Source organism: Bos grunniens, chromosome 9, assembly GCF_055505025.1.
Source record: "Bos grunniens cultivar Pamir isolate PY7600 chromosome 9, Bosgru_T2T1.0, whole genome shotgun sequence".
In the NCBI taxonomy this organism is placed as follows: Eukaryota; Metazoa; Chordata; class Mammalia; order Artiodactyla; family Bovidae; genus Bos; species Bos grunniens.
In genome coordinates, this window is record NC_141173.1 from 91,864,733 (window position 1) to 91,877,991 (window position 13,259).

Sequence of the window (13,259 nt, forward strand, 5' to 3'; positions counted from 1 at the left end):
TTTTAAGCTGCTGGAAAAATGGAGAAAAATGAATTCAAATTACCATTACCTTCTACCACTCATCTCCTTGTCCCTCCTCAAAAGAAACCTGAGTCTAGAAAACTATATGTCTGACCTCTGATTACCCGATTCCAGAATCACTCGCAAAGGTAAAGATGAGAAAATAATAATGATGATGTTAAGAGTCAAGAAAATACCCTGATGGCTTTTTTTGCATAATAATCTATGGAATACTCAACATATTACTAGATATTCAGGGGTAAGACCTGTGACCCAACCTTGTCCATGACCTAGATGGGGATTTTACTCTATTTTACTGTTGCTAATGGCTGGTGCGTAGGTCTTCACAGGACCATAAACAGAAAACCCAATAAAAATGGAAGCAGATGATAAGTAGGAGCATAGGACAAAAAAGGACCCAAAGGGTACAAGCATATCAAAGACAGCTTGCGCCTGACCTCAAAGCAGAAATGAAAGTCCTTACTAGTCATTACATGAAGACTAGCACTGGTTGGCTAACCTTACAGGGCTACCTCCACACCTTTCAAAGGTTTTTCAATAAAGTAGCATTTTTTAAAATCTCCTTTTCATCTTTTTTTTAATATAAATACTTTTCTAAATTCTAATTTCATATTAGAAAACACTAGATTATTCCCTTATTTTACCAGATTATAAAAAGAGCAAAATAACAAAAAATGATTGGCAGGAAAGGCATTTGGTCTCTCTCCCACTGTAAACAGAAGCCAAGTTCATTATCTTCACCTCCTTTGTCTTCTGTGGCAAAATAAAATGAATTTTGTCTGACAATCAAGTGTTTCCCATGCAATTGCTCTCCTTCCTCTCAAGTGCATATTTTAGTTTTCTTACATAAAATAACAGGACTTTAATTTCCTTCTTCTCATAAGGCACACTGTAGTCTATCTCATCAAGCCTCACAAGTTCCTTGCCGAGGAAGATGAAAACTATTTTTATATTACAGATGATAAAAAATGTAGAGATTCTTGAAAAACAGCACGCAATCTTTCCAAAATGTAAATCGATGCAAAATTAGGAACAAGAGTTCAGTTCCACGCTGTGCAGGCCTGTGCAATTCTCGATGAGTTTCCTCCAACTTTAATAAGCAATCACCTAGGGATCTTGTTAAAATGTGGCTTCTGATTCACTCCAGGACAGCAGGCACTGAGATTTAAATTTTTAACGAGCTCCTCGGTGATGTCAGAATGGCTGGTCCCTGGACATTCTTTGAGTAGCAAGGCTGGGTTGCTTCCCAACAGCTAGTCACACAGAACCTGTCTCAGTTCATTGGAAGAGAAAGGGGCTGAAATTACAATCAGAAAGTTGGGACTCATCCAGAAAGCAGCATCTCTTTCTCTGAGCCATAGCTTAATTTAAAAAAAAAAAAAAAAAATCTGGCTTGCTCAAAGGAGGATCCAAGAATCCTTGCTCTAAAGCATTAGTATCTCACACATTGAATTGGTAGGAATTTGAGGTCAGTGTTAGCAACCCTTTACTTCTGTTAGACTTGCTCAGAATGTCTGAAGGGGTCAGACATAAAACATTCTCCAAACTTAGGTTAATAATCTAATGATTTAGACTCAAGAAAGGGATGATTGTTTTTTGTTTTTTTTTAACAAGATCTTTCTTGTTGACATGAGCAAAAGACAAAACAACACTTCTAACTAATGGTTACTAGTTCCTTCCTTTCCAAGATGATGCCAAATGCATGCACTCTTCTCTTGCTTCCTCCCACATACTCAGCCTATTGTGTGCTTCTGATGGGACACACATGCTCCAGTAAGTCTGGAACTTGGTTGTCGAGAACACTGTATGAAGATTATCTCTTTAAACGCTGTACTGTCAACTTGGCCTCCCCCACTATCTTATTTTTGGCGCTTCCTTGTGCTTTCTAGACTGTGGGCTTTTTATTTTCTGTTCAGAACATAAAAGCCGACTTTAGGAGACAAGAGGGAAATTCACACACCATATTTCAAATCAGAATTTGAAAGGAAAACTTTTTGAGGTTGGAAAAATCTAAATGCTCTCCCAAGGAAGATAGTCATTCCTAAATATGAAACACTTAAAAAAGTTTACGTAGAAAACAGTATTTCCTGTTTCATATGCAGTGTTCTAAGTACTTGAGAAAAGAAAGACTATGGAAGTTACTTGTTACCAAGAGAAGATATAACTACACAGTCATTTGGACATTCAGACTTTAAGACTTTACAAATGTCATTCACTTTAGCACCTGACGAGCTTCCCTGGTGGCTCAGTGGTAAAGAATCCTGCTCCAAATGTAGATGTGGGTTCAATCCCTGGGTCAGGAAGATCCCCTGGAGAAGGAAATGGCAATCTACTCCAGTATTCTTGCCTGGAGAATCCCAGGGACACAGGAGCCTGGAAGGCTGTATAGTCCATGGGGTTTCAAAGAGCTGGACACGACTTAGTGACTAAACAACAATAGCACCTGATGCAAAGAGATTAAAAGCATTTTATAGGCTTCCTCTAGTTAATGATTCTGACGACTCTACATAATACAGTCAAATTTAGAATCATCAGATCAGATCAGTCACTCAGTCGTGTCCGACTCTTTGTGACCCCATGAATCGCAGCACGCCAGGCCTCCCCGTCCATCACCATCTCCCGGAGTTCACCCAGACTCATGTCCATCGAGTCTGTGATGCCATCCAGCCATCTCATCCTCTGTCGTCCCCTTCTCTTCTTGCCCCCAATCCCTCCCAACATCAGAGTCTTTTCCAATGAGTCAACTCTTTGCATGAGGTGGCCAAAGTACTGGAGTTTCAGCTTTAGCATCATCCCTTCCAAAGAAATCCCAGGGCTGATCTCCTTCAGAATGGACTGGTTGGATCTCCTTGCAGTCCAAGGGACTCTCAAGAGTCTTCTCCAACACCACAGTTCAAAAGCATCAATTCTTTGGCACTCAGCCTTCTTCACAGTCCAACTCTCACATCCATACATGACCACAGGAAAAACCATAGCCTTGACTAGATAAACCTTTGTTGGCAAAGTAATGTCTCTGCTTTTCAATATGCTATCTATAATTTATGCAACTAAGATACATCTGGACAATTTATCTTACTTACTCATAAGGATACTACTAACCAAGAATATTAGCATAGTATAATTTTAGAGACAGATTAACTATTTGTCTCTGCTGCTGTTAAGAAATAGCTTTTTGCTGGTGGAAACAGCTTTCATGTACTGAACTTTTAACTGTGTAACAGGTACTGTGTTAACTACTGTACCAACATTATCCTAATACCTTTGTAACAACCCTACAAGGAAGTATTATTAGTCCTAATATAAAGGAGAGAATGTCAAGACACAGAAAGATTAAAAACTTTGACCAAATTCACAAAGAAACAAGTCTAAGTTCTGATCCAAAGCTCATTGCCTTAAACATTATGCTTTATGCTATAAAAACATTTGACACACTGTCTTTGAATGAAGTTCAAGGAAGAGGATTTCAAGTCAAATAATGCATAGTTATCAAGACAGTAGCTGGCAAGGCCAAGGCTCAGATCCCTGGCCCCTCTACTCTGTCTCCAAGGGAAAAGTCTCCACCCAAAGCCTCTGCTTCCGAGGTGCCCAGATTTTATACCTTAAATTCTGTTCTCACAGGGCACTCAGTCCTAGGAGAGGAAATTCATAAGCTGGTCAGCAACTTAAGACACAGGCTGGAGAATCAGATTCTCTGCTTGGGTGTTTGAACCGGGCACCTAGGGATAATGAACCAGTTCACATCAGGAGCTATCATGGTAGGCTGGACCCCCAAAGACAACAAAGATATAAAGGCACAGAAATGGAGAATGCAAAGTCAGGGTCTCAAAAAATGATGGCAGGTAAAGAAAATTCTATAAGAGAAAAATCAAACAGATTGAGAGAAGGTCAGAGACAGCATTCAAGTATAAACCAAGTATAATCTTGTGTTTCTGTAACTCTGAGACTAATTTTACTTTGGTTTCCCATATTTTCCTATATTTGATTTACCTTCTCTACCAATCAGATATCTATTAATATTTTATCATGGATATTTGATGTTTCTATTAAGCAAGATAACTCAGTACCCCTGTACTGTATCATTGCTTTCATTGATAAGAATAAACTTAGTCCATTGGGAGACCCTTAGTGTTTTCTGTTCTTTTGTTTTATTATTATTGCCTGTGTGGCAGTGATTTTCAGAAATAACCTGAGGTGCCCTCATTACCCAAGATTCTAATAAGTGGCTTTTTACATTTTTAAAACAAAGATTCCATTTGTTTTTAAAATGTATTCTTCCAATCATAAGAGCACCTTGGATTAGGTGAAATAGTTAATGCAAACAAAAAATTTCTACATCTACTCATACTCTGAGCAGACAAAAAACATCAGCATGCACGTCAAACTAGAATTTGGTCAGGTTTGGGGTAATTGCTAAATTCTAAATCTGGCTCATTTGTGTCACTTTCCTGGGGTGTCATGCATCCTCTAGTTATTTGTATATCTTCATTAAAGATGCATTCTATTCAAAATGCTTTCCACATTCAATCTTGCTGTACTTCTACTTAACAATCTATTTGCATAAATTGGGTATTAGTCTCATTACTGATTGAGGAGGGCATGGCAACCCACTCAGTGTTCCTGCCTGGAGAATCCCATGGACAGAGGAGCCTGGCGGGCTACAGTTCATGGGGCCACAAAAAGTCAGACACAACTTAGCACACACACTTATTACTGACTATTCAGCTTGTCAGCATCCAGGGTATGGCCACTTCATTCATGGAGTAGGTGTAACTGTCTCACACTGTCGACATAATATAAGTAGAAAAATACAGTGTGAGTCATCATCACACAGGCATGAGTCATGGGCCAAATAACCTTTCATAAAAGAAAAGAAACAGGACAGAGTAAAACTGAGCTGAGATGAACATTCCATTAACCTCATCATCTCTTTCCCTGCTTTGCTTTGTGGAAAGACTCAGTGAAGAGTCTGAAGACCTCTGATCTACCAACGTAGAAAGGCAACAGGATACAATTAACACCATGTATTGTTTAACTAGCTTACTCTGTGGAGGAAGATGTCTAAAAGGGTTTAACTTCAGTATAAAATTCTAGCAACTACAGTTTTAATTGCATACCAACTGTAAAATATTTCTCTCATTGTCTAAATAAAAAGAAGGCTATAATACGTGCTGTCTGCTTATTTCTGGGCTCAGTTATTAACCTTTAAGAATCTTTTCTAGGATAAAAGCCTCTTTCTCCAGCAAACACATCTTGAGACTGGGACTTAATCTAAAATCCTAAGTCCTATCATAGACCTTGTTGAAACTTCAATCCCTGTCATATTAATAAAAGCATCCTGAACCATATGTCAGGCACAAGACTTTTAGCATTTTTCTTTTTTAATTTGCAGATAAAAAATAATAATTTTTAGAAGTCAGAAAAATGAAAAGCTACCTCTTTTCCAACACACAAACACATATATAAAACACACACGCACACACATACACACACAAATACGCAACCTGATTACTCAACATGTCATGGCAAACGCAAGCAAAAACTGGGTGGCTGTTTCCATAGCAATGACTTTCTGTGGTTTAACTCTGCTGGGAATTTGACCAAATCCCCAGCAGCAGGAGAAAAGCATCAGCAAACATTCTGTACCATATGGCAAATGCCAACAAATCAATGAGGGGAAAAATAGTTTTATTTTCTCTTCCTTTCTACCCAAAGGAATACCTTTGTGTGGAGCTGTTTGAAGAAGCACACAGATTTCATTGGTCACTCTGCACCTAACTCAAAATGTTAAAATACCTGGTTTCTTCCTTTGGAGATTAAAAGACCTGTTGGTACTCAGCCAGGCTCTGCAGCACACACATGCCCAGAATGACGTTAGACATGGACAAGAACTGCAGGCATCTTCCTTTGACTTTCAAATCATTCATCCTAAAGGAAAACTCAATCTGCAGAGTTACCTCCTGAGAATGAACAAGAATGGAATTTTATTCTCATTTGCTTCTGAAGCCATCCTCGTCCTAGGTGCTGTGTGTGTGTGCGTGTGTGCAAGCTTGTTTGTGCATGCGTGAAACTTTTTAGTCCTACCAATGGTCCAGTGATTAAAGTAAGAGTTGATAACAGGAGAGAGTAAATATGGCCCTTTTCATTACTTTCTTTAGTTCCACCTATCCTGTATCTGGAAGGATCTTCTAAATATCACATTAGAGGCAATCTAGTTCAAGACGCTTAAATTCCCTCTTTAGTATATCTCCATAAGGCCAAAAATTGTAATCAACACATAATATGCAATTAATACGCAATGAAAATGTTTGTCTCAGAAAGAGTAAACACCTTCAGTGATGAGGAACACACTACTTTCCAAGGAACCTGTTCAGTTCTGAACAATTCTCAATGCTAAAAAGTGTCTAATGTTGAATTGAAAATTATTTCCTTTTTATGTGAACGATTGGCCTCAAAATTTACATCAATTTGAACTTCCACAGAGGTGCAAATTAAGCCCAGCACCTTCATATGACAGCACCTCCCCAAGCTGAGGCCAGCCTGAGTCTCCTGCCTTCTATCCTGCACAGTCCAATATTAACCCATCTCCCCTTACTCATCAGTGGTGCTATTTCCATTCTCCCCCCTACCCAACCTCGCTCATCTCTAGAAGCAGGTTATTTTGGCAATAACTTTATTTACTAATGTAAAGTAGATCATTAGCATTAATTAAGGGTATCCAACAAAAATGCCGTCAGATGGGGACTTCCCAGTGATTAAGACTCCAAACTTCCAATGGAGGGAGTATGGGTTTGATCCCTAAAAGTGAAAGTGTTAGTCACTCAGTCGTGTCTGACTCTTTGCGACCCCATGGACTGTAGCCCACCAGGCTCCTCTATCCATGGAACTCTCCAGGCAAGAATACTGAAATAGGTTGCCATCCCCTTCTCCAGGGGATCTTCCCAACTCAGGGATCAAATGCTGGTTTCCTGCATTGCACGTGGATTCTTTAACGTCTGAGTCACAAGTGAAGTCAGGGAAGTAAGATCCCACATGCCTCAGAAGCATGGCCAGAAACTAAATAAATTAACAAAATAAAATAGCCTATTCTCAAGCTCTCCTGAAAATATAATGTCATCTGGGGCCCAGCAGGTAATTCAACTGTGTGAAGCATCTTCAGATAAGGCCATAGGGAGTGGTTAACAACTGTGGTGACTTGGAGAATGAGTTCCCAGTCTGAGAATTCAAATAAATGCTGTACACACACACACACACACACACATACACCAAGGTCTGTAGAGTTCTAATCCTTGGCCTAAATTATTCTGTACTGTGCTATGTTAAGTCGCTTCAGTCATGTCCAAATCTGCATCCCCATGGACTGTAGCCCACCAGTCTCCTCTGTCCATGGAATTCTCCAGGGAAGAATACTGTAGTGGGGTGCCTCTTCCTTCTCCAAAATTACTCTGATACAAAATATCAAATTAATAGGGTACATATAAAAAATTGAGAACTTAAAGAATTGTCCCTGATGAACCTGGGAGAGGGGGCGAAGCAGTCGTTTACACCATCAGATCACCGTGGCTGGCGATCCTGGAAATTTAGCCAGTCAACTTATCATTTTCTCATTTTTAAGTATCTTCTATCAGGTAAGCTTGTCTGACAGTGGAGAGAATAAGGCACAGACCGTCAGGAACAACCCATCATGACTGAAAACTAATCATTTTTTTAAAGTTAGTCTGGATAAAAGACAAGGATCAATTACCATGGAGTATTAAAAAGTATTAGATAGCATCACCAACTCAACAGACACAAACTTGAAGAAACTCCGGGAGACAGTGGAGGACAGTGAAGCCTGGCATGCTGTGGTCCAAGGGGTCGCAAAGAATCGGACACGACTTGGACACTGAACAACGACAACATTAAGAAGGCTCACACTCTTCATTTCTACACTCCAGTAACTCTTTCTTTTGCTAAGACTTCAAATGATTTTTTTTCTTTTATTAACACATAAGCTGTCCTCTCCTTTGGTTTTAAAGTTCTAGTGATGCCCTCCAAGGTAGATTGCCTCTTCCTGTTAACTACATGGGCAGGCACCTCAGGAGCCAACTAGCTTAGGACCCAGCCCTTATCTGTGATGATAGCTCGGGGAAGGTGGTTGCTCTGTGCATGTTTTGAACAAAGGAGGTGATGTCATCTACAAAATGTTGATCTAGTCACCATGAACTCCAGAGCAGAGGACATGGGACCAAATCAAACAAAAACAACCTATGGCTGATTCATGTTGAGGTTTGACAGAAAATAACAAAAATCTGTAAAGCAAGTATCCTTCAAAAAAATAATTAATTAAAACAAAAAACAAAAAAAACTCATACTTTATCTCAGATTGGTGAAAAGGTATCATTATTTTGTGAACACATGTCTCATAGTTGCAAGCATTTGGTTAGTGACACTTACAGTGGGCTGGAGAAGGGAATGACAACCCACTCCAGTATTCTTGCCTAGAAAATTCCATGGACAGAGCAGCCTGGAAGGCTACAGTCTATGGGGTCCTAAAGAGTCAGACTGGAGGAGGAAATGGCAACCCACTCCAGTATTCTTGCCTGGAGAATCCCATGGACAGAGGAGCCTGGCAGGCTACAGTCTATGGGGTTGCAAGAATCAGACACGACTGCGTGACTAAGCACACACACAGTGGGCAATGAATGGCCTTGAAGCTGGAGTTTTCCACATGCAACCTCCTCTACAGAAGTAACCTCCGCACTTCGCCTCACTTGACTTAATTATCGAATCATTCAAGACTTCCAACATTCTTTCTATAATCCACATTAGCATTCTATATCCACATACAAATACCCATTCTCTGAAAAGAGTAAATAAATTTTTAGGGCTTCCCTGGTGGCTCAGTGGCAAAGAATCTGCCCACCAATGCAGGAGACATGGGCTCAATCCTTACTCCAGAAGGATCCCACATGCCACAGAGCAACTCAGCCCGTGAGCCACAGCTATTGAGTTGTGCTCTAGAGCCCGGGAGCCACAACTGCTGAGCCCACATGACCTAGAGCCTGTGCTCTGCAACAAGAGAAGCCTCCATATGGAGAAGCCCACACGCCACAGCTGGAGAGTAGCCTCAGCTCACTGCAACTAGAGAAAGCAGCCCGTATAGCAACAAAGACCCAGCACAGCCAAAAATAAATAAAATTATGTTAAAAAAATAATAATTTCTTGCTTTTACCTCTGTCTGTCATCTTTGATCCAGCAGGCTTATCTGGGACGGTAAGATGGTCAATGTTGCTACTCAAGGAAGAAGTGTCATCACTCGATAGAGAGTTCAAAAATCCACTTTCTGATGCGTCAGCGTTGTTTTCTAGGGCCCCGCGGCCATTTGCCTCTGAGGGGGCAGGTGAAAGCAACTGCACTGCACATGTCACAGACTTTCCCATATCTTCAGTGGCAGATGAGCTGCTCACCATGTCAATCCAGGACTGTCTTTCTCTCGATATGGAGGAAGACAGACTGCTGGGAGTCTTTTTTATGTTTTCCATGGAAGAGAAGGAACGTGATGTTTCACTCAATTTGGGTGAAGATGAAGATGCCTGCTGTGCAGCCTATTTTTCACAAAGAAAACCAAAAGAGCATGAAATAAATTATGATTAAGTCAACATTCTCTACTTGTCATTTTCAATGAAGGTAGACCAGTGTTTCAAAAAAGAACCAATAATAAAAGAGTTGAAAGAAAATTAGATGGTGTTTATACCTGTGTGATAGGCATGATGATGCCATTTTCCCAAATACTTAGAAGACCTCTTTGAGGAATTCTCTGGAACACTGAAGGACACTTTGAGCAAAAAGTAGATTACTGAATTTTCACTGATCGGGCAAAAACTCTTAAGAAAGGTAATTAAAAGAAAGAAAAAGCTGGAGCCAAACAGGAAGCATAATAACACGAACTGAATGGAAGACCAGTGATGTAGACAAAACACATGTATTTATACTCTCAAATGTTTTTCAGATATTCTTTAGCACATGACCAGTATCAGCTCATAACTACATAATTAGGTGAACTAATGTTAACTCATTCACTCTTCAATAATTTTAAAATGTCAATAAACTTTCTCCAAAAAAGACAAGAATACATATGCAGGGTCCTAATTCATTAAAGGAAACCAAGAACTATGAGAAATGGGTTGATGATGTAGGATCTTCTGAAAGCAGCTGCTGACACACAATTCAAGGGTGAATGACAGCCTTGGTAAAATTTTCACCAGTCTATCAATGCAACAACACCAATGTCCTCTCTTGAGAAGAACTTCATTTATTCTGACATTTTATCTTTATCATATATTTGCATTAAAACATACGCTTTCTTTTGGAAAATGGTAATGGTAGCTATTACCTTTTGTCTTTTTGGAGCTTTTTAAATGTTCTGCATAGCAAAATAAAGATTTGGCAACTAGATGCTGGTCCTCCGTTTTTAATTTTATCATTCAATAAAAATCCAAAAGTCTAAACACCAGTGCTCTGGGGTTACCCTATATCTCCAGTGGCAGATAAGACAGCGAAGTCTGTGTTCTGGTTCTGTTTCATTACATCATTCTATGAGATCCTGCTGTCAATTTCAAGCATTCAGAACTCCAAGGAAGTGGAGGAAGTGGTAGGGAGGAGACTGTTCAAGGGAAGGAGCCAAAAAGCAAAGTAGGACCCTCTCCCAAAACACTCAGAATGATTGCAACTAATTCAGGATAGTTGACTTTGCTCTAAATTAATATGTTCCCAAGAATTTTTCAGATTCTAAGCTTTATGTTCTGATGGAAAAATCAGTAAATATCCAATGAGTGCCTAGCTAGCTGCAAGCTAGACATGGATTGTCAAATAAGCAATAAATAAATAAGCAGCATGCATTTTTAGTTACTCAGTCATGTCCAGCTCTTTGCAAACCTTTGTACTATAGCCTGCCAGGCTCCTCTGTCCGTGGAACTTTCCAAGCAAGAATAGTGGAATGGGTTTCCATTTCCTCCTCCAGGAGATCTTCCTGACATAAGGATGGAACCTGTGTCTCCTGTGTCTCCTGCATTACAAGCGGATTCTTTACTCATTGAGCCAGGCGGATTCTTTACCCACTGAGCCATGGCACTAAAGCATCTAGTTAATATATTAAGTGAAAATACTGGCTTAAAATTCAACATTCACAAAGTGAAGATCATGGCATCCGATCCCATCACTTCATGGCAAATAGATGGGGAAACAATGGAAACAGTGACAGACTTTATTTTCTTGGGCTCCAAAATCACTACAGATGGTGACTGCAGCCATGAAATTCAAAGACACTTTCTCCTTAGAAGAAAAGCTATGACCAACTTAGACAGCATATTAAAAAACAGAGACATTACTTTGCCATCAAAGGTCTTCTAGTCAAAGCTGTGGTTTTTCCAGTAGTCATGTATGGATGTGAGAATTGGACCATAAAGAAAGCTGAGCACTGAAGAATTGATACTTTTGAACTGTGGTGTTGGAGAAGACTCTTGAGAGCCCTTGGACTTCAAGGAGATCCAACCAGTCAGTTCTAAAGGAAATCTATTCTCAATATTCATTGAAAGGACTAACACTGAAGCTGAAGCTTCAATACTTTGGCCACCTGATGTGAAGAACTGACTCATTGGAAAAGACCCTGATGCTGGGAAAGATTGATGGCAGAAGGAGAAGGAGATAACAGAGGGTGAGGCAGTTGAATGGCATCACCAATTCGATGGACGTGAGTTTGAGCAAGGTCCAGGAGTGGTGATGGACAGGGAAGCCTGGTGCGCTGCAGTCCATGGGGCTGCAAAGAGTCAGACTGAGTGACTGAACTGAACTGCTTGAGGACACTAATTCATCACACACGTCTTCCTAATAGCAACATGTTTGGCATGACATGAAAACTTTCCTTTCAGGAATGTCAATGAGCTTTCAAACTGGCTGCCTTCAACCACCTAGACCACTTAGCTGGGAGATCCAAGATCTGCAGTTCACTAAAAAGCAACTACAACAACAAAGGAAAACCCTAGCGATCTGAAGGAGTTAATACACCCCCCTACCAAACTGTCCAAATAAAGGCCAAGACTTGTTTACTCTTTAACAAGATCTACAGAATAAATATTAACAAAAATACCCATTCAGGCCCAGTGCTGACATGGTCCCCTATTGTGAGCTATTTTAGTCAAACTTGGCTTCAGTGTGATCAGTTTCCTTTCCTGAAAAGAGACCAAGCACAAGCTTTTCCTGTTGCTCCTACTGATACTACTGTAATTTGATTATAGCAAAATAAGCTATTTGTGCAAAAAGCTGTTGCTGCAGCATTTTTCATAAGCCTTTTTGAACTTAAAAACTCTGCCTAAAAGAATGAAAGACTTAAAAGACTATGTCAATGAGCATCAGAAATTTCTAGGAAATGTACTCTGTTGTGGTACTCCTCAAACACACAGCAAATGCTCCCAATCCATTTTTTTCCAGCACCATGTAGCATTTATAAAGCTGATTTTTGAACAGAGAAAAGAAGGGTGAGGGACAAAAGAGAATAAGAAAAGAACCAGAAAGAAGGACAAACAAATGAGAAAAAGATGATATGTACCAGGTCAGAGGGAATTTTCATTCAAAGAAAGGTGGACACAAATCTAAAGTTCCCTGGAGTGCTGCCACAGAGAATCAATATGGGAATGAGCTTTGCAAACCCTGCAGTGCTAAACTCGGTTCACTATTTCTATGACTCTCTAGCTACCTATAACAAGTCAAACTGAGAACTTTTAGCTCACTGCCTTCTATGAACCATTCAAGTATCCATTCAAGGGCTAGCTCCTCCTGGAAGCCTTCACTGGTTGCCTCAGGGAGAGGCAGGCATCTTTGCCTGGTTCTCCCATGCTTACTTCTATTATACCAGGTGGAATATAATTTTATTTGTCAACTATTACTGTAATTGTTGAACAACTTGCTCTTCTTTTTTGCTGAGTTACTTGAGAGAAGGCTGTTTTTAATCATTTTTGTGTCTCCATGTTTTGCATTTGTGCCTGACATTAATAAACTAGTAGTTGGTAATAACTAAAAGGGGGCTGCCCAGCTGGCTCAGCAGTAAAAAAATTCCCCTGTCAATGCAGGAGACTCAAGGGATGCCGTTCGATCCCTGGGTTGGGAAAACCCCCTGGAGAAGGAAATGGCAACCACTCCAGTATTCTTGTCAGGGAAATCTCATGGACAGAAGAGCCTGGCAGGCTATAATCCACGCACTCACA

At 40.1% G+C, this 13,259-nt stretch overlaps 1 protein-coding gene across 24 annotated transcripts in view; it reads right to left on the reverse strand.

Annotated features, from left to right (window-relative positions):
- IPCEF1 (interaction protein for cytohesin exchange factors 1) overlaps nt 1-13,259 on the reverse strand; it is a 164,461-nt gene that overhangs the window by 12,392 nt on the left and 138,810 nt on the right. For 22 of the 24 annotated variants that reach the window (XM_086318433.1, XM_086318422.1, XM_086318434.1 and 19 more), the window contains one exon: nt 9,233-9,605. In XM_086318433.1, coding sequence (XP_086174559.1) covers nt 9,233-9,605 — 373 coding nt within the window. Of the gene's footprint in view, nt 1-8; nt 1,290-9,232; nt 9,606-13,259 lie in introns of those variants that run through there. The other 2 variants (XM_086318444.1, XM_086318443.1) reach the window with 1 other exon arrangement.